This window comes from Dermacentor albipictus, chromosome 1 (genome assembly GCF_038994185.2).
Source record: "Dermacentor albipictus isolate Rhodes 1998 colony chromosome 1, USDA_Dalb.pri_finalv2, whole genome shotgun sequence".
In the NCBI taxonomy this organism is placed as follows: domain Eukaryota; kingdom Metazoa; phylum Arthropoda; class Arachnida; order Ixodida; family Ixodidae; genus Dermacentor; species Dermacentor albipictus.
The window spans coordinates 475,478,884-475,504,769 of NC_091821.1; the positions used below are offsets into that span (position 1 = coordinate 475,478,884).

At 46.6% G+C, this 25,886-nt stretch overlaps 1 protein-coding gene across 1 annotated transcript; it reads left to right on the forward strand.

The window, feature by feature from the left end:
* The first annotated feature begins 455 nt into the window (after nucleotides 1–455).
* LOC139054515 (cuticle protein 10.9-like) lies at nucleotides 456–2,027 on the forward strand. Its single transcript, XM_070531595.1, has 3 exons — nucleotides 456–467; nucleotides 941–1,078; nucleotides 1,668–2,027. The coding sequence occupies exons 1-3, from the start codon at nucleotides 456–458 to the stop codon at nucleotides 2,025–2,027; spliced, it is 510 nt and encodes a 169-aa protein (XP_070387696.1).
* The last annotated feature ends 23,859 nt before the right edge of the window (nucleotides 2,028–25,886 follow it).

Sequence of the window (25,886 nt, forward strand, 5' to 3'; positions counted from 1 at the left end):
GTGGCACACCGGAACTCAGAAGCATGCGTCTTTGTACAAATCGTTCCTCTTTGCCGAGTGACGCTGGAATGTCCCCCCCCCCCCCTCCCTCCGAGGAAAAATAAGTAGTAAAGTCACGCAAGCCAGTGTGACGTGCAGTGTAACTGCACAAAAGTAGCATGCCAGGAAGTGCTGCAGCATAAATGACGACATCAACAATAACAAAAAAAGTGTAGCGAAAAAGCGTCTTATCCCGTGCCGTAGTTGGCTGTCACCACATCATTCTAAAACAAAAATCTGTGACGTCTGCTTCCTTCTGCGTCGGCATTGGGGAAGACAATTTTCGAAATAGCACGAAAAAAAGTGTCCACGCACTATAAAACTGGCTGCCCGCACACAGAGATCTCAAACACCTCCGAGCAGCTCAAGCAGTTTCATAAAAGAAGAATTTTAATTTTTCGGTGCAACAGTGAAACATGACCTCAGTCGTAAGTATTTCTTGTTTTTCGTTAAGCTACAACATTGCATACTACGGAGAAAAGAGAAAGAAGTCCACATTCTAAGACACCCACATCGAAACCACATTTTGAAGTGCAGCTCCAATATAATTGTCGATTTTGAGGTAAGAGATAGAATTAGTTCCTTAATTTCGACATAATACCAACATGGAAAGACTACCAAAATGTCCGCAAGCTGTGTTTGTTACCTTATATGGCATTTATATTATGTAAACGCTATCTTATATCATGCTCGCAACAAGCGCAATTGTGCGTATATTTATGCAGAAATAACATGCGAATGAAACAGCAGGCAGGGATCGTATTAAAAGCTGCCTTGAGATAAATGAGTAGAGCTCTGTCCTAGCGATATCTTTCGAAGCTGCTCATGGGTAGTCTCTACAGGACGTCGAGCAGAGTAAATTCAATACAATTGCTGGATTGTGCAACATGTTTTGTTTTAGGCTCTTCTGGCTTGCCTCTTCTCCTGTGTCTTTGCCGAGCAAAGGTACAGTGATCCCGGCTACTTTTATGACAGCTTCCAGGGACCTCTCCTAGCTGCTGCAGCCACACCGGGTGTAGCGTCAGCTGAACCAGTCTATGTGAGCATGTTTTATCATCGCTTCAATGACAAGTAGTTATCCTCCTTTGCGATGACAAATAGATTTTTATAAAATTTTTTATCTGCTATATGAAAATAGATACGGAAGTCTATGGCACACACTAAGCAAACCGTTTGATTTCTTGTTTCGCACATCTGCGTTTACTAGGAATAGGGAAATGCATAATTATACCTCAAACTATAAAGCAACTCACTTTGGCTTTTATCATTATTAAATAATTTACTTTGTTAATTGACTTTGGTGTGTTACTTCACTGCAGTAATGTGCTAACAATAAACATAAGAGTGACTTCTAGAATGCGAGCATTAGCTTTTATGTCTTGTACTGTACGCGGCCATAAAACCACCTAGGATGCGTAGTCCAGGGCGCAACTTCACTGAAGAATAAATTGACGCTCCGCTGCCTGGTAGATTCTTCAGGTTATTGTATCCTGTTTTGGTCATAATGAAAATTATGCATAATTTTATTGTGGCGGAAAGATTTAGAAAACGATGCTGCCTCTCTGGGGAGATGTTCATGTGCGACTGGCAGGATTACGTCACTTACTGCCGTCATTGTTATTTCGCAGCCGCCGCAGCCCTACAGTTTTGGCTATGACAACCTCGATGAGTACGGATCGAGGAGCTACCGCAACGAGAAGAGCGACGCAAACAATGTGAAGACAGGATCGTACGGCTACCGAGACGCCAATGGCATCTACAGACGGGTCACATACATCGCCGACGCCAATGGCTACCGCGCTACCATTGACACTAACGAGCCGGGCACAGCTCCGGGATCCAGCGCCGACGCGGTGTTCAATGCAAGACCAATTCGCGTTGCCGCTGGGGCGAAATCTGCATCGGCTCCCGTGCCGGTATACGTTGCCCCTGCCCCATACGGCGTCTCTCACAATCGCTACGGTGCTCGCAACCCGTGGTTTTCATAAGGCGATTTGCGAACTCTCTAACATGTACAGCTAAGCGATACAAGTATTGTAAATAAACGGATTTTGTTGTTGACTTGTTGACATGCTGGCTTGTAAATGATTATAAAAAGCAAATATATGGGTTACATCACAAATTGGGTGCGTGTGATGCCAGGTGGCTTAGAAAACAGAATAAATCTGTAAGTACAAAGCTAGAATACCGATATAGGAGTGATAAACAATCCAATACACATATGAAATCGTACCCACTTTTCTTCATGTGAGAAGCGAAAATTTCAAATTTGCTTTTTGGGTAATGTCACGGCGCTATTAGCACCCAAAATCTAGTTTTACGAGTGAGAACAGTTACAGAGGGCTAACAGTTTTGGGAAATATATGTATGTTTCCCAATAAGAATACAGTATTTGCTGAATGTATAACCTAACATTTATTTCTCCTTTCCTAAGGGTTATCTACTGAGACGATGACATTGTAATTCAATATCCCATGTAGCTTCCTGTCGAGCAGTTGGCCATAATAACAGCATACATAAAAATGCGGGAGAAACCTATTCAATAAAACGCATGTCATTAAAAAATATGAGTCAGAACGCGAATGCAGGACATCGCACATAAGTAAGGGACGTTCGCGAAGTTTTATGGACATGCAAAATTTAACAAATACGGAAGAGCGCGACTGCATTCATGCAACCAGCCACTCGCGTCAAATGTGCGTTGTGGAAATGCGCGGGGAGCCTCACCTAAAAATCTATTGTGTAGTAACCATCGACGACAATTGTTAGCCAAACGCTTCAGGAAGGATATTCTCTATACTACAGAACTGTTGAGCTTGAAGGCATGTGAAGGCACTGGCGTGGAAGGCGACTGCCATTCTTTTGACACAGCCACAGTGTCAGTCGGTTGCGGAATTGGAGGGGTAGCATCATAGCACAGCACCTGAATCTTCAATTGCTCAAAAGCGGAAATAGTGGACGACAGACAAGCCCCACAAATCAGATAACGCGATATCGTGCTCACATTGCTTCGGTACCTTTGTATCGGCAGGCAAACTCGGGCTATCGAGCGATGATTTCGAAAATGTACGATGCAACAAAATAAAAAACAGAGCCAATTAGCTTTAAGACCAGAATTGCGGGTCGTGGACCCAGCTTCCACATTGAAGTCAAGGGTGATGGATACGTCTTCGGGTTCTAGCGATTGGAAATGCATCTCTAACCTATATTTAGCAGGGTCAGTCTGCCTTATTGGAGACAGATCAAAACAGGGTATTGAAACCGAACTGAACCGAAAACCACACAAGAAAAAATGTTTATTTTTGTTTTGCTCCAACCGAGACTTACCGAGCTATACGACTTTTTTTCACTCCGCAGCGAGATCGTAAATCAAAAAGTAACCGTTCTTGGTTCAAGTTGGTCCCCAATTTTGGATGTTTTCATCCATGTATTAAGCTGACATTTGGTTCAATTATAGTTTTCTTATTAGCAAATATAGACTATCTTCGCATGCTTTTAAAAGTAAAAGCTCCGTTAGTGTATCGCAGCGAATTCAGCCGGGGACAGACTTGGCGCTGTGTTCACGCTACAATATATGCATCGCATCCGACGCGCGGACTCAGCAGACTGCGATGCGTGCAAAATACCTGACACCATGCAGTGCATATACTTGTAGCTTGGCCCTGGTAGGACTGTGAAGGACAGGCGTTGACCTCATCGTTAGCGCCAATTAAGAACAAGGCATTCTGTAAAAAAGTATTCGTGGACTCTGGCCCGGGCGCATCAGTGAAGCGAACCACAATGGCTTTCTTAAGTTTTTTTGACTTAATACAAGCTGTGAATTGTGAATTTTATATTTGTGAACGGAACCTTCGAGCATGAACACGTATTCTTTTTATAAATGGTTGTAGGCGCAAAAGTAAAGACATGGACAACAGAATAACAGCCACGGAGAGGCGCACACTGGCAACTCATATTTACTGTTCCCGATGCGTCACTTATATTCCCTCAGACATGCGAACAGGAACATACACAGGTGAGTTCACATAAGATAAAAATCAAACCTTATGGTAACCTATCAACCAGGAAGCGACAACGACGGCACGCTGATACACGACCCGCTGAACTGTCTGATATACCTCGCCTATGGTAGGTTCCGTGCCACCGTGTCCTTACTTTTCCGTGGTATGCATGTGTTTTGCAGCAAACGTGATATGGCAAATATATGCGATAGCGATATAGCGATATGGCAAATTCGAGCCTGTGTCATTCTGAATTCTAGAGGCAACTGTATCTTCTGCTTATACTCAGGCGTAGGAAGAAAATGGTTGGCTCTTCAGGCCTCCAGGTTCTGGGGGGACATTCAAGTCCCGTATGAGGTTCCTGTGGTGCTGAAGCACGGGCCTAAATTCAGTGTTCAGTCAACAATTACTGTCCACAAGGTGCTCTCCGTGAATAGACATGTGGTCAGCGGGGCTAAGACAGAAGACCACAAAAGGTGCGTTCAGGATGGTACGGATAGCTTGTCGAGGAAGTTTCCATACGAAAAGCGTAGTGGCCGTGATCCTTTGAACTATGTTGTGTCTTTTCTGAGGCAGGATGACCTACTCCTCCTAATGGCGGATAAAGAGGGGGGGGGGGGAGGGGGGTTGTACTCATGAACAAAAGGGCCCTTCGATCTCAAGACTACGGCAGCTTTACAAAAGAATTTCAGAAGTGTGAGTCTGTCGGGCTCCATGGTAGAAGCTGAGGTTGTTGTGTAATGATCGCGGCCTCTTTAGGTTAGCAAAGAGCATCACGGAGTGCGAAGGCGGTAATCTTTCTGTGTTTTTTAACACTAAATCTCATAAACCTGAGATTCCTTTCAGGTACATATTCAGAGAAAACAATCTTTAGCAGGTACTCATCAGTCGGTATTTGTTGAAGCAGTTTAACAGTCTTGTATTAGCCTACCCGTATTTAGTAAAAAAATTCTGGTGACACAATAGCGTTCCTTTCAGGACAATCTCTCTATCGGGTATTTTCTCGATTGATGTTGAAGAGCGGTTTTACTCTATCCCACACAAGGAGCTTTTTATGGCTGTGGGGTCATACATTGAAAAAAAATGGCGAAGTGTCCTTTGAGAACAAGGCTGAAGTTCCGGTAGAAAGCATTTAGCTGTCGTGGAGTTTTATCTTGGGGCAAGGTTCATGTTTTTTAAGAAGTGCTATTGTGCAGAAGAATGATATATGTATGCGGTCGTTTGGGCACCTGTGTTATGCAATATCTTTTTTCGGAAGCGTTTGCCACCACTTGGAAACCATTTTGTTAAAGGACAAGGTTTTGCAAATCTTTAGGTATGTGGATGACTTGTTGATTGTTTTGAATAAATAACAAGACTGTGCCTACACAGAGTTTAAGGACGTATTAAACACTTATAAACTTCTCGGACAAGGGCTCAGGTTTACTCATGAACTTCCTACTTTCGACAAGCTGCCATTTTTAGACCTTTATCTCATCCTTCATGAAAACATTGTTTGTTGGATGTACCGCGGCCGTGCACAGAATGAACTCTTGTCGTTTCATTCCCCTATTCACTAAAACAAGCTATTCCATTGACTAGCTTACAGGTGGCTCTATGTCTTGCCCCCATGTTTTTCGGGAAAGTTTTACTTTGCAGGTGTCTAGGCTTTTCTCGGCGGGCTTCTCTCCTTCGTTGTTTATTAAGTGTGCGAAGCTTTCTGCAAGAATTTTTGGTGTGAGCCTAACAATGCTTGGCAAAATGCGAAAAGAAACGGAAAACGCTCCCTGTTGTCATTCCATTTATACGCAGAGTCGTTAATTCGTTAAAGAATGTTGCTTTTAGGTACGATGAACCGGTAGTCTTTTGAAAATCCTCGGAAACTTTCTCGCAATTGTGCGCACCCGTCTTCCGTAAAATGGGCCAAGTGTGTAAAGAGCCACGTACAGTGCTCTTTTTTTAAATGTTCAGCTGGCATCATTGATGAGATTCTTTTAGACTGGGGCAAGGTATACATCAGCCAAACTAGGGGGTTGTATAAACGATCGCCTGCGAGAGCATGTTCTGTCAATCAGGAATGAGACAGGCTCGCATTTGCCGTATCACTACAAAGTGCGCACGTGTGAAACTTTGCTCGAAAGCGCATGCATAATATGGTAAAGCGAGGCTGCGGTAGCACGGGAGCTAGCAGAGGTGACGTACATCAGAAAGTTTGCTGACCAATGTGTCAGGGTTCCGTCCTTGTCTCTTCGCGAGAATGAGTTTAGTTTCCTGGCTGATATGATATGATTAGGTTCCCTTTTTATCTCATGTGAACTCACCTGTGTACGTTCCTGTTCGCATGCCTGAGGGTATATAAGGCAAACATCGAGAAAAATAAGAACTGTTGCGAGTTAGCGCCAGTCCGTGTCTTTTATTGTGTTGTTCGTGTCCTATATTTCCGCGTAATACTATTTTTAAGTGCCAAGTACCAACTAGCCCGACAGGAGACGTTAATGAACACGTATATAACCGCGTCCTATAGCCTGTTCTAGTACCAACTCATTAGTCCACTTTGTTCCTACTCTTCCCTTTTCTTCTGAGCACAGAGCAGGCTGAAGGACTCTCAGCTGTTTCCACAATATATTCTATTTTCTCTCTCTCTCTTCTTGAAGAAAGCATATCTTCTCACAGACCGCAGCATTCGTGTTGGATCTGCACAATTATTTTGCAACTACTTGCGGACTGATTAACAAATAGGCGGGATCGTCCAGTGCAGCTTAGCAGCTGCATCGAGCTTTTGACACAAAACAGATGAACGAGGGTCATACACAACGAGGGTCTCGAATCCGGCTACATTGATACCTTCAGGTAGCATATGTGGATTTATTGACCAGTTGCCTTCACCCAAAAAGATCACGTTCTCGTGACGCCTGCGGCAAAAAAGACGTTCCACGTCCGCCGCCAAGGTCTGTGAGTGGTGGCGCTGCCTAACACTCCCAGGGTTCTACTAGGACACATAAATACCCAAGAAAGTGGATGGGAAACAGTGCCGCGGTAGCTCAGTTGGTAGAGCATCACATGCGACATGCGAAGGTTGTGGGTTCGGTTCCCACCTGCGGCTGGTTGTTTTTTCATCCACTTTAATTTCCATTAATGTACAGTTTCTTTATTTCATTTATTAATCACAAGTAATTTCCCCTATGTTGTCCTTGGTGTCAGTGTTTGTTGGCTTCATATGATATGACTAAAACAGATCTGTGTCATTCTCAATTGAACATATGCGGTTATGCAAATAAACTTAAACCATAAGTGAACCATTTTCGCTCAACCAAAACGGAAACCTGAATGTTTTGGCAGTCCGCACCTCGTAATATGTGTGCAGATTAGGAATGAAGTTAAGCTAGACTCAGAGGGACAGAAGTTATTGAAAGAGTGGCATGTGAGGCGGCGCTTGCCAAACATATTGTGGCCTGCAAGCCTGTACTTGAAAGGGTAAGGGGGAGGTAAGGATTGAAAGGTGATGGTCAAAAAGAAAAGGGAGTTTGTACGGCGCGAGCACACTGCCGATACAGAAGGCGTTTTAATCAGTTACTATGTTTACCACGAAAACTGAAGCCTTTTCGTCCATATCGATGAGTTCACTCGAAAATGCCAGCTTGTGCTGTTCTCGAGGGACTGTGGAACAAACACAATCGATGCCGGCAGGTGATCCAGGCACCATGACCCTCCCCCAGTCCGTAGCTCTACTGCTGCTAGCAATGTGTTGTACCACCTGCTGTAGGGCGATCTCGGTGCTTGCAATGATATTTAAAACCGGAGCACTGACTACAGCTTCAAGAACCAGGCGAAAGCCATAAGTGGCCCATTGATCGAAAAACCCGCGGTCCGGCGTTATCGAGAAGTTGTCCATGCGGCGTTGTGGCAACAAACGTTAGTGGTACAACTCATTCCCACAACCATAGGTGAGCCTAAAACACACGACCTATGGTGGCAGTCGAACCTTCGACCTCTCATGTGACCGACATTCAATGGCAGCAAAATTGATGGTGCCAGCGTTGATGGGAGCACCCACGATCTTTGGGTTAAGGCGAATTAAGCCACGGGCTATTATTATACTGGCAATTAAAGATCTCGAACACATGACCTATAGTGCGAGTCGAAACCACTACTTTTGGTGTTAAATGAGGCCGAGATATTTTAGAAACAGCTAATCACGATATAATTATTTAGGGCACTCAAAGCCACGACTTCTGGTGGGAGAAAATAAGTAATAAGAAGTAACAACACATTTGAAAGAGAGTGTCATATAATTTGTTGAACGTGTCGTGAGCGCGCAGGCTTTCGCGTTCGTCCTTTATAGCGCTTGTCAAAGTGATTGTCAGCTTTTGCCTCCTGCAGACATACCGTGTGTAGAGCACATGGTATCTCTAACATGATATTTGTATTTCTTGCTTTACATGCTTTATCTCTTTCTGAACCGCAGTCGACAAAAATGATGCTGCATAATGGTGATGAGAGGAAGCCGTCCATTTACTAACCGCATTACACTTTCATACATTTGTTGCTTATGTTGATATAGCTTAGGTACTCACTTTGAACATATTTTCTGACAGATTGACAGAATGACTTTTTATGGCGTTGTTGTTTTACATAAGCTTTTACATTTAACGCTTTCCGCGCCGTCTCATTTAGCAAGGGAACTGGTGTAGAATATATTTCTAGTCAATTGTAGCAAATAGTGTCAAAGCTACCCTGTAGTCGTGGACTGGTATATGCGAGCAGGATGCTCGTGGACTATGGTTCGCGTGCAGGATGTCCTAGCGGTATAGTACACTTCGTATACCTTTTCATCGAGATGAAGAAACGACCTCCACTTCTACTCAGGAGTTCGTATCAGCTAGAGCCCGCTACAAAAGTAAATCTAAAAACACGTTATGGAATTTGAAGCCCTTGCCTTTGCAAAGAGCACAGCGGTAGTTGCGAGAAAACAAAAGTCACATCTGGCTTTTTTCTTTCTTTATTAATTTTTTCACGTACCTCACGGACTCAAACTTGAGCGTTATGTGACGGGGGCCACAAATTTGTGTGCAAGCCAACGCAGTTTGAATATTGTTCTTTGGATATAGTTACAGAATAGTAAAAACTAAGAAGAAAATCGAAAACAACCGTCTAAAAAAAGATGCTGCATTTTTTTTGTGGTGATAACTGGGTCAGAGATGTGCACGATGCTATCGGGAATACAATATCCAACAGATAATTGCCTGGGGGAAGGCTGGTGAGTTGGTTGCGGTGATTTTTCCCCAAAGCCGTTTGAAACTGAGATTATGACGTAGGTGCTGGAAGTGTTAGCCAGCGCCACCAGTGGTGGCGCTGGCTAACACTCAGGCCTCTACTAGAATACACAAATACCCAAGAAAGTGTATGGGAAAACAGCGCCGCGGTAGCTCAATTGGTCGAGCATCGCACGCGAAATGCGAAAATTGTGGGTTCGGTTCCCATCTGCGGCAAGTAGCTATTCATCTGCTGTAGTTTCCATTATATTTATCATTTCTCTATTTCATTTATTAAGCACAAGTAATTTCCCCTATGTTGTCCTAGGTGTCAGTGTTTGTTGGCGTCTTATGATATGACTAATAAAATATCGGGCCCCTTGGTTAACCCCCTTTCTTCTCGATCGATATATATATATATATATATATATATATATATATAATTCCCTCTATATACATATTATATAGAGAATTCAATCAAACGATTGAATTCTTCGCCGGCGCGAAGCTGCGCCGGCGTGCACCAATGAGAGGCTGCGACCCGTCGCAGGCATCAACCAATCGGAGGCTGCGAATCCTCCCGCTGCTATGCCTATGATGGCCGACCGTGCAAAGGCGCCTGCATCAACGATCGTCCGAGTTTTTTGGACCCACGACGCACGCGACAGTGTTCCTGAAAGACAGTGTTCCAATAGTAGGCCGACAATGACACAACCGACCGACCGACCGACCGTACCGACCACCGTTGGTTGTGGCAGTGCGACGTGGATCCGAAGCGACTTCGAACGACGCCGACTAATCCAACCTGCCCACTTGGTTCCGCCGAGGCTCGGTACGACCGTCTGCTAAAACAGCCAACCGAATCACGATTGCCGCAACGTCTGTGCTTGTTGTATGTGCATTTTGTTGCGCTCAAAACGAATGGAAACACGTTTACGAGGTCCGACGTCTGGATAATCAACACTCACCTATCGCCGCTGTTTGCGTTACGCGTAGGCCTAGCTCGTCCATCGAGTTCGTAACTGCCGAGTGAACGAACTCACCTGAGAAACTCTGTCGAAGGAAATGAATTTTCAGGTCCGTTTGGTGCTGAAGTGATTTAAAATATGGCACTCTTGACTTTGTGTGACCTGTGATGTGGTGAATGAGGCGTGTGGAAGTTGGGTTGGTCAACCGCGGCGTGTTTCGTGTGGTGTCGATTGACTCAAGTTTAACGGGCAAGATCTTCGCTGTTTCCAGTGGTAAAGATAACTTCGGAAAGCAAAATACACTAGTAGCCGAACTATTGGAAATACTTACATAATCAGCCGTGCTGCCTGTTTCAGCTGACACTGCGCTCTTCTATTCAGCATGTGAGTCCAGTTCAGTACACGTTCACTGTACTCATTCACTCACTTCTTTCTAGTGCGTCCGTCATTGGGCTAGTTGTGGATAAATCGCTCGTGTAGCAATCAAGAACACTGACGCACTGAAGCATCCGTGACAACGCAGTCATGTGTGAGTCAGTGTGTCGTTATAGTTGAGCACTGCAAAAAAAAATTATCTGTTTGCAACGTGTGCCCTGTGTGCAGTGCATAGCAGGACCTACATCATGCAAGACCTATGCATGTAGCAGCTTATACCACGATTGCTTCGATGCCCGCTTCAGAAGCAGCAAGTACTGAGTCAATGAAACTGCAAATGATTTTTTATCTCACTTTTTGCTTATGGAAAGTGTAGATGGTGTGAGTGCATTGTGGGGAAGGTGAAAAGGCGTCATCAGTGTTTTGTGCAGTCAGTATGCTTAAACTGCTGGAATCCCTTCAGCTTCTACTAAAATGTTTCTTCCTGCGATACTATAAATTGTAGTCAGGACAAAGATCTACTCAAAACCAAGTTACTAATGCATCTGCGCAGAATGTATTTGATTAACAAGTTAAAGCTTCCACAACAACAATATGCCGATGCACAGCATACGTGCTTACAATAACTACATTCCGTAAAGGTGAACGGCTGGGCCTACAATATCAAACTTTGTAGTAGCACCGTAAAAAGTGCTGCCATGCGTATCAGCCACAACGAAACTGCTGCACGTCCAACCTTCTTCCTTGGAGGCACTTCTATAAAGACTGTTCGGGCCCTTGCCATTCTGGGTGTAGCATTTAGCTGTTGTCTCAACTTTTCCGCATATGTCACCAGCACTGTATGCAAGCACAGGCCCATTCTTGGGTTTGTGTCCCGTGTCTCCCTTCCCTGAGAATCTAAGGTTTTCCGAGCACTCTACGCTTCTATCATTCTGTCACGACTTGAGTACTTCTCATCAGTATAGTTCCCGTACCAAACTCGCGACGCTAACAAACTTAAGCTTGTTCAGCGCCGGACAATACGCACCCTTTACTCCCGTCTTTTCGGTTGTCACAAGCTCATGCCAGCCTTCGAGGATTGCCTCAAACCCCTCAAGTAGCACGCCCTGCAATACCAACGCAACATTGCACTAGTCTACACTGCAGGGTGTTTGACGACTCTCTGGACAGCACTAATCTTTCTTCAGTTCGTCTGAACAAGTGGTCAGCACAGCCTGAGCCCTCATCGCGCCTCTATGGCCCGACACCACAATTCCATGATCATATCTGGCATGCAGAGCTTTCTCTCCACCCCCCTGGCGATTTGGATTCTCCTTCCTTGGAACCAGACTGAATTGGCACTCCTGTGTGTTGTGCACCTTTCGAATGTGTGCGTGTGTGCCGTGCTGTGTTATTGAGCAAGTGTGTGTGCACGTGGAGGGGAAGGAAGTGTCTTCTGCATCCTGCAAATTCCTGCTCTAGATGGCTGGTTATCAGATGCTCTAACATACAGGCATCAGCCTTCTTTTTTGTCTAGTGTGCCAAGTTACCACTAAGATTATTATTGTTATTATTATTGTAATGAAGAAAGGAGGAGAATGGCACACCGATCATCATCAAGAACAGAGGGCACGAGACCGGCGTTCGAAGACCACCATCTTGCTCTCCGCGCTCACTGTTCCGAGCTACCGCCCGTTTGTTGGACTCGCTCAATAAACATCTTTATATTTGGTGGATCGTGCTGGGTACGCACATCGTCGGCACCCTGGAACTCCGATCCCGCACGTTGCACTCGACCATGCAAGCTGACGCAGCCCAACAGCCGCCACTTCTCCCGGCCGCCGTTTGTCCCGGCCCCGTTCGCCAGCGAGACCCCCCGGTATTTTCGGGTACGGAAGACCAGGACGTCGAGGACTGGCTGTCGTCCTACGAAAAAAGTTAGTGGACCCAACAAGTGGGATGACGCTACTAAGTTGAGTACCGCGAACTTTTACTTGGCTGGCGTGGCGAAGCTGTGGTATACGAACCACGAATCGGAATTTGAAAACTGGTCTGCTTTCAAGGAGGCAATATCTGCCGTTTTCGGTCGCCCTGACGTGCGGAAGTTACGCGCCGAGCAACGGCTGCGCACACGGGCACAGGAACCGAATGAAACATTTACCGCCTATATTGAGGACGTACTCGATCTCTGCAGGCGCGCCGATGCCTCAATGAGCGAAAGTGCCAAAATACAGCACATCATGAAGGGCGTCGACGACGATGTCTTTCAGATGCTTCTTGCGAAGTCTCCTGGCACAGTGTCTGAAGTGGTAACTCTGTGCCACAGCTACGACGAGTTGAGAAGGCAGCGGGCTCTCACCCGACGTTCATCTCAGACGTACAATCAACCGCTCGCTGCACTGGACATCATGCCTGCCCAGCCATACCTTATCGCACAAATGAAAGAATTTGTGCGTGAGGAGGTGGCCCGTCAGTTGTCTCTCCTGCCGTTTGCTCAGCGTCAGGAGCTCCCACAACAGGAGCAACTGCAGCGACCAATCCCGTTGGCTCCCGTGCTTCGACACGTCATTCAAGAGCAGATTTCCGAGGCCATGCCGGTGCCCATTCAGCAGCAACCTGTCGCCGCGCCTCTTAGTTACGCTGAGGTAGTAAAGCGGCAGCAGCTTCAACAGCCCTCACCACCCCATGGTGTGTCGTATGCTGCAGCCCCGATTCAGCCGTCCGTGACATGGTCTGCTCCCATCCCTGCAAATCCCTGGCGAACGCGCGACAACCGGCCGATCTGTTTTGCGTGCGGTGGCCCTGGTCATATCGCCCGATTCTGCCGCCGTCGCGCGCCAGGATATTCAGACGCCCGTTCACCGAACTACATAGATCGTCCCCGCTCTCGTTATGAAGATCCGGGTCCCCAACCAAGCACGTCTTCACGTGACTATCCGCAACCCACGTCTCGTCGCTCACCTTCACCCCGTCGCCGCTCCTTGTCGCCCATGCGTCGTCGACCAGCCCCTGAAAATGAGGGAAACTAGCCTCCGCAGTTCGTGAGGCAAGAACTGCGCTGTCGAAATGCTCAAGTCCTCGAACTTTGCCGTCGAATATTGTCGAAGTTTTCGTAGAAGGCATCCGTGCATATGCTCTTGTCGATACCGGTGCTGCCGTTTCTGTTATAGACGCCACACTTTGCCGCAAGCTTCGGAAGGTGACCACGCCTCTTGAGATGATGCCCTTACGTACAGCGAATGGAGACCCTGTTCGGCCTATAGCTGCCTGCACTGCTCGACTTATTATAGCTAAAGAACACTACATTGTCGAGCTTATCGTCTTTCCTCTTGCTCGCACGACATTATACTTGGCTGGGACTTTCTATCGTATAATCACGCCGTTATTGATTGTGCCAGATCTGAACTTGAGCTCTTCCCCTTGTGTGACGAGTTCAACTACCCCGCTCATCAAGCCGCACACAAAATAGTCGTCACAGAAGACACAGAAATTCCGCCGACAGCAGCTGTTTTGCTCCCCGTATTCTGCAACAGCATATGTGATGAAGCTGCATTCTTTGAACCATCATGCCTTCTTCTAAATCGGAAGCCACTTCTTTTGCCTTATTCGACCCCCTCTATTTCGAATGGAACAAGCGCTCTCTGCCTCACAAATCCTCTTCCATATCCCATCAGACTGCTTAAAGGTGAATCCCTTGGATGCGTGCAACCCATTGATGTCGGCCAAATTTTTTCCGTGCAGCAAGATTCAGCTCAACGCGACCTCGACGTCATCAGTGCTCTTACCCCTTCTGATGTTCCAGCTGCTGACCTATTCGATTCGTCCATCGCAGACGGACTGTCCCCATTTGAACGCACTGCTCTTCTCCAGCTGCTCTACCAGTTCCGCGACTCCTTCGATGTTGCCCAACGTGCCCTTGGCCGAACTTCTACCATTGTTCACAACATCGACACCGGCTCCAACTCGCCAGTGCGACAACGCCCTTACCGCGTCTCCACCGCGGAACGTCAAGTTATTACCGACCAGGTTGACGATATGCTTTAACGCGACGTTATTCGCCCTTCACAAAGCCCGTGGGCATCCCCTGTGGTTCTCGTTAAAAAAAAGGATGGATCGATTCGCTTCTGCGTGGATTACCGGCGCCTAAACAAGGTCACTCGAAAAGACGTGTACCCTTTACCCAGAATTGACGATGCCCTTGATTGCCTACAAGGTGCCGAGTTTTTTTCGTCGTTAGATTTGCGTTCCGGGTATTGGCAGGTTCCTTTAGCAGAGGCCGACCGTTCAAAGACAGCCTTCGTCACGCCTGACGGTCTATATGAATTCAATGTCATGCCCTTCGGCCTCTGCAATGCGCCTGCCACCTTCGAACGCATGATGGACTCGGTTCTGCGGGGTCTGAAGTGGCACATGTGTCTCTGCTATCTCGACGACATTGTTGTCTTTGCGCCAGATTTCGCAACCCATCTAGAACGCCTCAACCATGTCCTGACGAGTCTGAAAACCGCTCAGCTGCAACTAAATCTCAAGAAGTGCCGTTTTGCTGCGCGAAAACTTACAATTCTTGGTCACGTTGTATAAAAGGATGGTGTGCTTCCGGACCCAGCTAAATTACGTGCCGTGACTGACTTCCCCAAACCGACGACTCTAAAGCAGTTACGAAGCTTCATAGGGTTATGTTCCTACTTTCGTCGGTTTGTGCGCAACTTCGCCTCTATAATTGCGCCTTTGACCCAACTACTAAGCAGCGCCTCCAATATCTCGTCATGGTCTTCTGAGTGTGACCAAGCCTTCTCCACACTTCGCCGTCTCCTGACGTCACCACCTATACTGCGCCACTACGATCCTACGGCCGCAACTGAGGTGCACACAGACGCCAGCGGTGTCGGCCTCGGTGCTGTTCTCGCGCAACGAAAGCCTGGGTTCGCAGAGTATGTCGTCGCATACGCCAGCAGAACGCTCACCAAGGCTGAATCAAACTATAGCGTCACCGAGAAAGAATGCTTGGCAATAGTCTGGGCGCTTGTCAAGTTCCGCCCTTACTTATATGGCCGCACGTTTGATGTAGTTACGGACCATCATGCATTATGTTGGTTGTCTTCGTTGAAGGATCCGTCAGGTCGCCTTGCCCGCTGGGCTCTTCGACTTCAAGAGTTTGACATCCGCGTTATATATCGTTCCGGACGCAAGCATGCCGATGCTGATGCACTGTCGCGGTCACCACTATCCACCGAAACTGCGTCCATATCCACTATAGACCTTCCATTGTCAGCTCTTGACGTCGCCACCGTCTCCTCTGCACAGCGCCACGATCCCTGGATCGCTTCGCTTCTTGACATTTTATCCGGGGCACCCACTCTTTCGACCACTCGAACTCTGCGACGCCAAGCTTCGCACTTCAGCATCCGTGATGGCCTCTTGTACCGGCGCAACTACTCGCCAGATGGTAGGAAGTGGCTCCTAGTTATCCCTCGAACGCTTCGCTCTACAATCTGCGCTTCCTTTCACTCCGACCCGCAGTGTGCTCACGGTGGTGTCTTCAAGACCTATGAACGCTTACGGAAAAGGTACTACTGGCGCGGAATGTTTCGCTTTGTCCGCAAGTTCATTCGCGGCTGCCACGAGTGTCAGCGACGAAAAAAACCACCGCATCCTGCCGCAGGTTCATTGCAGCCCCTTCCATGCCCAGAACGCCCATTCGACCGCGTTGGAATTGACCTTTATGGACCTTTACCTTTGACCACGGCCGGAAACCGATGGGCTATCATTGCTGTCGACCACCTTACACGATACGCCGAAACCGCTGCTCTTCCCACGGCGACAGCACAGGACGTCGCCTCTTTCATCCTGAGGCGTTTTGTGCTTCGGCATGGTCCTCCTCGCGAACTCCTCAGTGACCGTGGCCGCGTATTTCTCTCCGATGCAATTCAAGCACTTCTCCACCAGTGCAAAATTGTACATCGGACGTGTACTGCCTACCACCCTCAGACGAACGGTCTCACTGAGCGGTTTAATCGGACTCTGGGCGACATGCTTGCGACACATGTTGCATCTGATCAATCAAACTGGGACCTGGTTCTCCCATTTGCGACATACGCGTATAACACCGCTACGCAAGTCACAACCGGGTTTTCCCCTTTCTTCCTTTTGTACGGTCGCCAGCCGACGCACACTATCGACACGTTGCTGCCATACGCACCAGATACTTCAGAGTGCACGCCCGTGTCAGCAGCGGCCCGTTACGCTGAAGATTGCCGACAACTAGCCAAGCGCTTTACTACAGCCGACCAACAACGCCAGAAAAACGCCCGCGATGATGATCACTCTCCGGCCGCAACATTCGCTCCTGGAGCACTTGTGTGGCTGCTTGTACCACCCTGCGCCCCTGGCTTGTCGTCCAAACTGCTCCCAAATTATCATGGTCCCTACCGCATCGTCGAGCGTACTTCCCCCGTTAACTATGTCATTGAGCCTCTTACGCTGCAAGGCGACCGTCGTCGACGTGGACGTGATGTTTTTCACGTAAACCGCCTCAAGCCGTACTTCGACCCTCTTGTACCCACCTCTTAGATCGCCAGGATGGCTCCACCTTTCTCGACGGGGGCAATTGTAATGAAGAAAGGAGGAGAATGGCATACCGATCATCATCAAGAACAGAGGGCACGAGACCGGCGTTCGAAGACCACCATCTTGCTCTCCGCGCTCACTGTTCCGAGCTACCGCCCGTTTGTTGGACTCGCTCAATAAACATCTTTACATTATTATTATTATTATTATTATTATTATTATTATTATTATTATTATTATTATTATTATTATTATTATTATTATCATCATCACTTTGACCACATTTATTGTGTTGAAGTCAGCGTGACACATATTTCAAAATATTTCTGGAGCTTTGTGGGTTCTCTCCTAAAAATAGTGCCAAAGGTGTACGTCTTCTTCATGAAAATAGTGGTGTTGTCTCCAACACTGCTGATGCCTTTGCAGAACATTTCTGTTTGCTATATGGTGTAAAATATGCTTCAAATAACCTTCCTTCTCAGTCTGCCGCAGTGTATGCTAACAGTCAATGAAAACCTAGTTTCCAATTATATGAAGTGCCTTAAACTTTGCCTTAAGCTTTCCCTTTCTTGTGGTGTTGATGGTATTTCCTCTACAGAGCTTAACACTTTGAGACACTGTCTACACAATTGGGTACAGCAGGAGCATGCATCAATAGCAAAAGCACTGATGAAAGTAATGGTATTTAAAATGTGTTTCATACATCTTGAAACACTTATTATTGGAACTGTGCTGCAATTTTGAATAATGTGCAGAATGTTTTAACAAAATGAGTGGGAAGGTAGACGGCTGTGTGTTGCTACTCTGTGTCAGTATGTTGTATGTAGCGGGTTCACTTCTTTCATTGTTTTTTACAATGTCGAGCACCAGGCATAATTTTCAAGTGGCTGGATAAGTGCTTTTCAAGCTTTTCAAAACACGAAATAGTACATGTTGTCATATTTTGTGTTCCTGTGGTGAGTTTTCGCATGGAGTCGAAATTTTGTAAACTTGACAAAACTCGCTAAACAATTGAAAATTTCTAATATTTGCGGCAGCTGTACACTTTCTACGATTCTGATGATGCAAGAGATGTGGTGAAAGCAACTTTTCAATCAACGGGATAAAGTGGTGTCTGAAAGGGTTAAGACGTATGGAAGCATACTTGTTCCTCGTTCTCACAAGCATCTTCAATAGTTCCCTAAAGTCTAGTACCTTTTCAAGCACTCGGAAGGTAGCATGAATATTGCCCATGCACAAATCAGGTGCTAGATGTGCAGTTACTAACTGCCGACCTATATCTATCCTCTTCAGTGCGTCAGGTGTTTGAATCGATATGGCATTCCTCGCTTTCTGTTAGTGCTAAGAGCATTTTAATAAATGAACAGCATGACTTTGTGTGCCGACAACTTAAAACTATTTCAGACTATCCACAGTGTTCGCCACTGCATCGACTTCCAAAAAGACATTTTTTCACTCTCAAATTGGTGCAGAAACAATAAGTACTCTTAAATGCTTCCAACACTATGGCATTAAGTTATATGCACAGAACGCACCATGTGAAATTTGGTACACCCTACGTGATGCTCCACTCCTTAGGGTCGATGAAATGAAAGTTCTTAATGTGTACTTTGACAAAATGCTAAGCTTCTCTTCAGATAGATAATTACACAAGATGCCATTCACGCTCTTGGAATTGCATGCCGTATATTGCATGATTTCCACTCACCGTTTGTGTTTCTGAAATTCTGCTGTGTGCCTCTAACTACTCGACTATGCCTCTGTAGGAGGGGGGTGCAATGAGCAAATCTAATTCTGACCTCATTGAACGTATCCAGAATAAATTGATGTCTATCTTAAAGCGCCACTTTTGCCATTCTGGCGACCACAGTTGAGCCTTCTCAAATATACTTCAACTCGCACCTCTAGATTCAAGTCTTAATTAATCGCACCTTTTGTTCCTGTATAAGGCGGTCCATAACATTATACATTCCTTAAAGCTTCTTGATCATATGCATTTGTTTGTGCCGCAACGGTATACCAGGTAGCATTCCACATTCGTTGCCTGGGCTTGATGCAAGATTGTGCTAATAAGGCTCGACTCCAAAACATACGTCAGAGTTCATTTCCTGTGTTTTGTGTATCTGTAGACAATCACGTAGGATTAACTCCCTTTTACTTTCCCGCGTTTCCTTTTTTCCGTATTTGTTTCTCTATTTTCCATTTTTTTTGTCTACTACATTCATGTTTTCTGTACTTTCTATTCCTCCATGGTGTATACGCCGTACTCAAGTGAACCTTACAGTACCAGGACTTCAGAAAAAGCCGGACTTGCCATCATCAGCGCTCAAGCAACTAACTTTACTTCTCTTGTACGAGAAATACAGCGACTGCACACACGTCTACACTGATGGATCAACTACATCAACCAGTTCCGGCGGCGCTGTAGTTATACCAGCAATGAGAATAACCAAGCGGTTCAAGACTTCCCATATCACTACGTCTACAGCTGCAGAGCTCGCGGCTCTCCGCGACGAGCTTCAAGTGATAAATACTGAAAGTCCTAGAAAATGGGCAGTCTTCTGCGATTCAAGGCCGGCCTTGCAATGTGTGCATTCATTTCTCCGACATGGAACTCACGATCAGCTCACGTGCGAAATCGCGGAACTTGTCCATCACTTAAGAGAAAAAGCCATGATATCTCTTTTCAGTGGATACCAGGTCATTGCGGTATCATTGGTAATGAAGACACCGATAAGGCAGCTCGGGCGTCAAACCAAGAAGACCGCTGCGTCCCCATTCCGCTCTCAAGGACCGACGCCGCGAGACAACTTGGCATTCTGGCACACACGATCTCCTTAGCAGAGTGGAATACCGTACGTACAAGGCGCACAAGACTGCACCGACTAAACCCATCACTTCAACTCAGACCTCCAGCCGGTGTGCACCGGCGTGAAGCGTCTCTTCTGTGTCGGTTATCGCTTAAAGTGGCCTTCACGAATGCCTACTCAGCACTAATTGGAATGGCTGATAGTCCTGCATGTGATGTTTGCGCATGCGAGGAGAACATTGACTACATATTGTGCCATTGTCCTCAATTTCAAGCCCAAAGACAGTATTTGTCCGACACATTGAGGAAACTAGACGATCGTCCTCTGAGTGAACAGACAATATTAGAGCACCGTCCCGACCGATCGTCGGCTCAGAAGGCAGTGAAGGCACTTTTGTGTTTTCTCAGAACTTCTGGTTTGCTCGAGCGACTTTAACTGAAGTGCTGCCCGTACACGTACCTACACCTTCTCTCTCCCTTCTTTCTCTTCCCCTTCTCCCTTCCCCCAGTGTAGGGTAGCCAACCAGACTATTGATTGGTTAACATCCCTGCCTTCCTGTATTCTTCTCTCTCTCTCTCTCTCTCCTGGGCGCTACAAAAAATTTGAATGATTGATTATTATCGTAGTATAAAATTGTGCTTTTTAAGTATGTACTAGTGTACTATTTCAGTGCAGTAGCTTTTGTGCAATTAAAAAAGGGCATGAATTAAGAAGAGAGAGAGAAAATGATAAATGAAATGTAGGGAAGTTAACCAGGACTGAGCGCGGTTGGCTACCTTACACTGGGGAAAGGGAAAGGGAGACGGAAAGATTAAAAGAAGAGAAAGTCCACTGGGGATATCAGTCGGTCACTCCGTCCGGATCACAGACGCTGACTCAATCCGGTATCTTTCAAATATCGCAGCAGCGCTTTTGTGGCCTTTTGTAGCTGCTATATGCGAGGCCACGGTCCCAAGATCTTGTTCAAGGTGAACGGCTTTCCATCTAGCTGATTGAGAGCTCTGCAGAGGTCTTGCCTTTCATCTTTAAAAGATGGGCAGTAGCACCTTAGGTGTTCTATGGTTTCCTCGACACCGCAGGCATTGCACTCGGCGCTATTATCCATTCCAATCAAAAATGCATATGCACTGGTGAATGTGGCGCACAAACGTAAGCGGCACAGCACTGTTTCCTCATTTCACGGAAGACCTGGTAACAGCCGCAGTTGCATAGAGGGATCGAGGGAATGCAATCAATGTTGAGTGAATTCAGGTGTGTTCCACATTTCCAATCTCAAAAGAGTGTGCTAGGTTGCCTAAGTGTTGGGGTGCGTCGGTCCGCGATAAAGGTATAGAAACAAGGGTTGCTCCTTCGTGGGGTTTCCTAGCAGCTTCGTCAGCGAGGCCGTTGCCGGAGATACCGCAATGACCAGGCAGCCACTGAAACACGATGTCGTGTCCTGTCATAATCATGTGATGGTGCATTTCTCGTATCTCCGACTCGAGTTGTTCACATGACCCGCGACGAAGATATGTCGGAAGACATTGTAAGGCCACCTTTGAATCGCAGAATATTGCCCACCGGTTAGCCGGTTGGTTATTAATATAATCAACGGCACCTCGGAGGGCAGCAAGCTCCGAACCGGTCGATGTTGTCAAGTGAGAAATCTTGTATTGGGTGCTTAGTGATCGTGATGGTATAACCACTGCGCTGGTGGAGCTGGTCTGAGTGGAAGAACCATCCGTATATATGTGGACTCGATCAAAGTAGAAAGTGTGCAAACAATCCAGAGCTGATTGCTTCAAGGCCAAGGTAGGCAGGTCGGTCTTCTTTCTTATCCCTGGAACCGTAAGACGCACTTGAGGTTGTTTTAAACGCCACAAAGCGGTGGTTGAACGTGCTGAGGGTGTGAAGCCCAATGGCAAGGAGGCACGATGGATGCTGACCTTGTTGGAGAATGACGCCTGTGGTCATCGTTCTGGCATGAATTAAGAAAGTGCAATAATATGCTATGTGCCTTATCACATGCATTGTGCTATTAATTTCTTCTGAGTTTTAATAATGGCTGGCTACTGTATTCAGTGTTGTGCAATAAAATGATATGCCACAGCAATTATTGCGTGCTTCGCAGAAGAAATTCAATATATCTTTCTCAGTCAAAACATCAGAGCAGGCTGAAAACAATAAAGTGCAATTTTTCTTTTTGTGGTGACGAAGTGTACAAATTGTGAAAATAACCTGTTTATTTATTTCTTTTACTATGCAAATGAGCTGCTCCCATAAATTCGAATATGTGCTTCAATAGTACGACTTGGCAAAGGTCAACGAAAGACTCCTATTAAAACCCTCTAATTCTGAAGCTTGTATTATCTGACGGTATGTTATTTTATTAATGTAAAGAAAGACAAACTTGATATGCGGAAACCAGTTACAATAGAACATGGCCGTTACACTGTGAAAATGTTTTGTCGCAATACACTCAATGTGAAGGCCTCAGGATGCAGTGTTGATGCATCAAAACAACCTACAATAATAGAGGTGCTTTATGAGCTAGATTTGACAGAATCAAGAATTGGGGGGAGACAAGATACGAATTACATACGTTTTAGCTATTCTAGCTTTTCTTTTTTTTGTGTGAGTGCAACAGGTGTTTTAATTCTGTTTTGCTGATTTTCTCAGAACCCACTTTTTCACGTTTCTTTCATGCATCAACAAGCATAAATATATAGACACGGGTGCTTTTTCTGTATCCGGTTACCGTATTTCACCGGCTAAAAAATGTTAAACGTTATCACTCGGTGCAGGATGCGCCTGAACGTATCGGAAGTTTCGCGAATGTTATCGATGGTTCTGTCTGTTGTCGACGAACCTTGCTAATCTGATTGCATACGCGATACGAATTGTGTAGTAGTTTCTGGAAGGCACGCGGGCACCAGCGAATAGGCTGTATATTTTGACGACTGATGTGTGCAAACCGACGCGCTTGACCCGCAGATGAAATTTTCGGCGATTGCCGACATTGCTCACTGCTATCATTGCAATTGAGCCGGCACTATTTATTTAACGTCACTACTACGTGGCAATATTGTCGACACAGATTTTTTTCAGTTATACTTTGCACGCCTAATTCTTACGTAGTTGGCTGTGAAATAAGCTACCAAAAGATGAAATGGTGCAACAGTTTTTGATATATGGCATCGTCGTGCAGGTGTTTGCAAAGCGATATTGCAGACCACGGAGGAAGGAAACTCAGGAGAGGCCCTGACGTTACTCTTTGTGAAGCTAAAGTGAAGCCGGAAGTTGGCGTTGCTCATGGCGTTGCTCCGCCTATCGGGCCAGCTCTCCTCTTCTGTTTACATTTCTCGCGAAACCACGCCGCGGTGCGCCCAACCGTGGTGCTCGGACGCACGCACTCCGCAGCAATACTAAACAATCGTTAGCACGTTAGCATGATTCCGCCAAAGAGGGCGATATTTCCGGCGGATATTCCTTCGTCCGTTGCCATTGCCGTGGCGCCGTACATTGCGTGCAGCGTTGCACGTGCGTTCATTTCACGAACTTTAGTTCCTCGTGTCCCACCTGGCCACAGCAAAATCCGGGAGAGCACGGTCCAGCTAACGCAGCGCAACAAAACACGGAGACCAACGCGAACCTGCCCGCAGATCGCCTTTGCCAAGGTACGAAACCTACGGAACAACACGTGTGAGCGCACAGAACCAAAACAAAGCCGCCATTGTGGCCCGAAAGGCGTGGCCGCCACGGCAAAGAATAAAAAATCAGCAAGAAAGAGGAGAACCTACTACGTCATTTCCTCCACACTTTTCTCCTAGCGCGCGGAGGGGTAGAGCCTCTCCTCAGTTTCCTTCCTGCATGTTGCAGACAGACGACGCGCGAGCGCTGATGTCTATATATTGTGCACCATTGTTACTCCAAAATAAAAACAAACTGTTGCGGCAGGCGTATATTCATTATTCAAACGTGTATTTTATACCTAAAAGCACATACAGATCGCTAACTTATTGTATCAAGCTTAGTTTACAGCAGGCTGTTTTAGGCCGGACTTTGACGGATGAAGACGGAATAGTCCAGCAACAGTGGGCCGCAGCCAAGGAGCGAGCTTCGGCGCACGTCGGAGCTTCTGTCTAGTGGTTGCGTGCCTTCTTCCTCCCACCAACGCGAAGCGAAGCGTTCGCTTGTGGGCGCGCGCCGAATCTTGCCGACGCGTGCCAGTCAGGCGCCGCAGACAGCAAGGAGAAAACGCAAGATGCTCGCGGGTCCGGACCGGCAGTGACCTCGGAGGCGTGAGGAAAGGCGGGGGCGGCGACAACATCAACGACACAGGCGCTCTTTTGCCAGCCAGTTTTGGTTTGAAGGAGCCTTCCAAGGGGAACTAATTGTTCGTCTAGCTCCCACAGGAACACCGCTAAGACGTCCGCACGCCAAGTTTCATTCTAGACGCCAACGCTCGTTTCTCCCCTGGCGGAACGATTTCACCTACAACGGGTGTACGTTTCCACGGCCTCCCTTCAAGGTCGCGCCCGCGCTAAGTTCGCGCTGCGCGCGAGACGTCTCTTGTTTGAGACAGTACCTCTTCGGATGACTGGAAATTACTATTGTGTTGTTAACTGTCCCGAAAGCAATGTAAACACGAAAAGGTCGGTGCCACCGGTGAAATCATGCCGATTCACAAAAATATGGTACGAAGAAAGCAGACCACAGACGTGGATTACTGTGACATGCCGAACGAAATAAACAACTGGCAAACGAAGCGATCTCCTTTATTGATCACTCGTGAGTGTATGACGGTTTTTACATGTAATCCACAAGAATTTGATGATTATTGGGTATATACTAGTTTTATTCAAATGAAACCTTTCATTTGTTCGACCTGCGCTTGTCCTATCTTCTTGCTCGTTATTCGTTATGATAGACCAAATCATATGCTGCCTCAATGTCCAAAAATAATGCAGTAGGTACGTTTCCAGAGACCAATTCCTTTTCAATTGATGAGACCAAGGCATTGACATTATAAATTGCGGACATATTTTGCCGGGAGCCATTGATTTCCTCCGGATAAACTTTTGTAGTTTCCAGGAACCAATGTAGTCGTTTGTAGATAATTTTTTCGAATAGCTTTCCTACGCAGCTAAGCAGAGATATGGGTCTGAAGCAATACTTGATGCTTTGGAAACCCTTGGTCTTGGAGGACGGCTTTACACATAGATTGACGCCAACTTTTCATGTGTACCCCGGATGGCCCCACGGCGCTTTATGCCGCCGAGAAGGGAGTTCCACAAGGAGCTGTGCTAAGCGCGGTATTATTCAATTTACTCCTCATCCATCTGTGAAGAAACCTGCCCTGTGGCGTCAAAATCACACTGTATGCGGACGACATCTGTATTTGGAGCGCGACGCGTTCCCGCAGTACCACCCAACAACGTCCCCAGAGAGCGCTAGCAAATATATCGGCCTACCTAAATCCAAGATGTCTGAAATTGTCCCCGGACAAAAGCGTTGCCATGGCTTTCACGCGGAGGTGTATCGAAAAATACCCACTAGTGTTGAGTGGTCGTACCCTTCCATACGTCAAGACGCAAAGGTTTCTTGGAGTGACGATCGATAAGAACCTCACATAGTCGCCTCAAGTGAAAAAAACTGAGTGAGAAGATTTCCTCGGCGTCGCACGTATTGCGATTTTTAGCTGGATCACAATGGGGCGGCAACTGTCGATCAATGGTGCTCCTCCATAAGGCCTACGTCGACGGAAAACTACGATATTACCTCCCGACCCGATCCTCCACGAAATGTCTCCCACAAGCAAGAGAAAACTTGAGGCAGCACGAAACAACTCCCTTCGCGTATGTCTTGACCTTCGGAAGGGGTCGTCCCGCTCAGGAACTGTAGGAGAACTGTAGGAGGGACTGTAGCGAACTGGAG

What these genes read in the sequence shown, in the direction of transcription:
- LOC139054515 (XM_070531595.1), top strand. An exon ending in CGTCAGCTGAACCAGTCTAT is followed by an intron (nt 1,079 to 1,667) that starts GTGAGCATGTTT and finishes GTTATTTCGCAG; the next exon opens with CCGCCGCAGCCCTACAGTTT.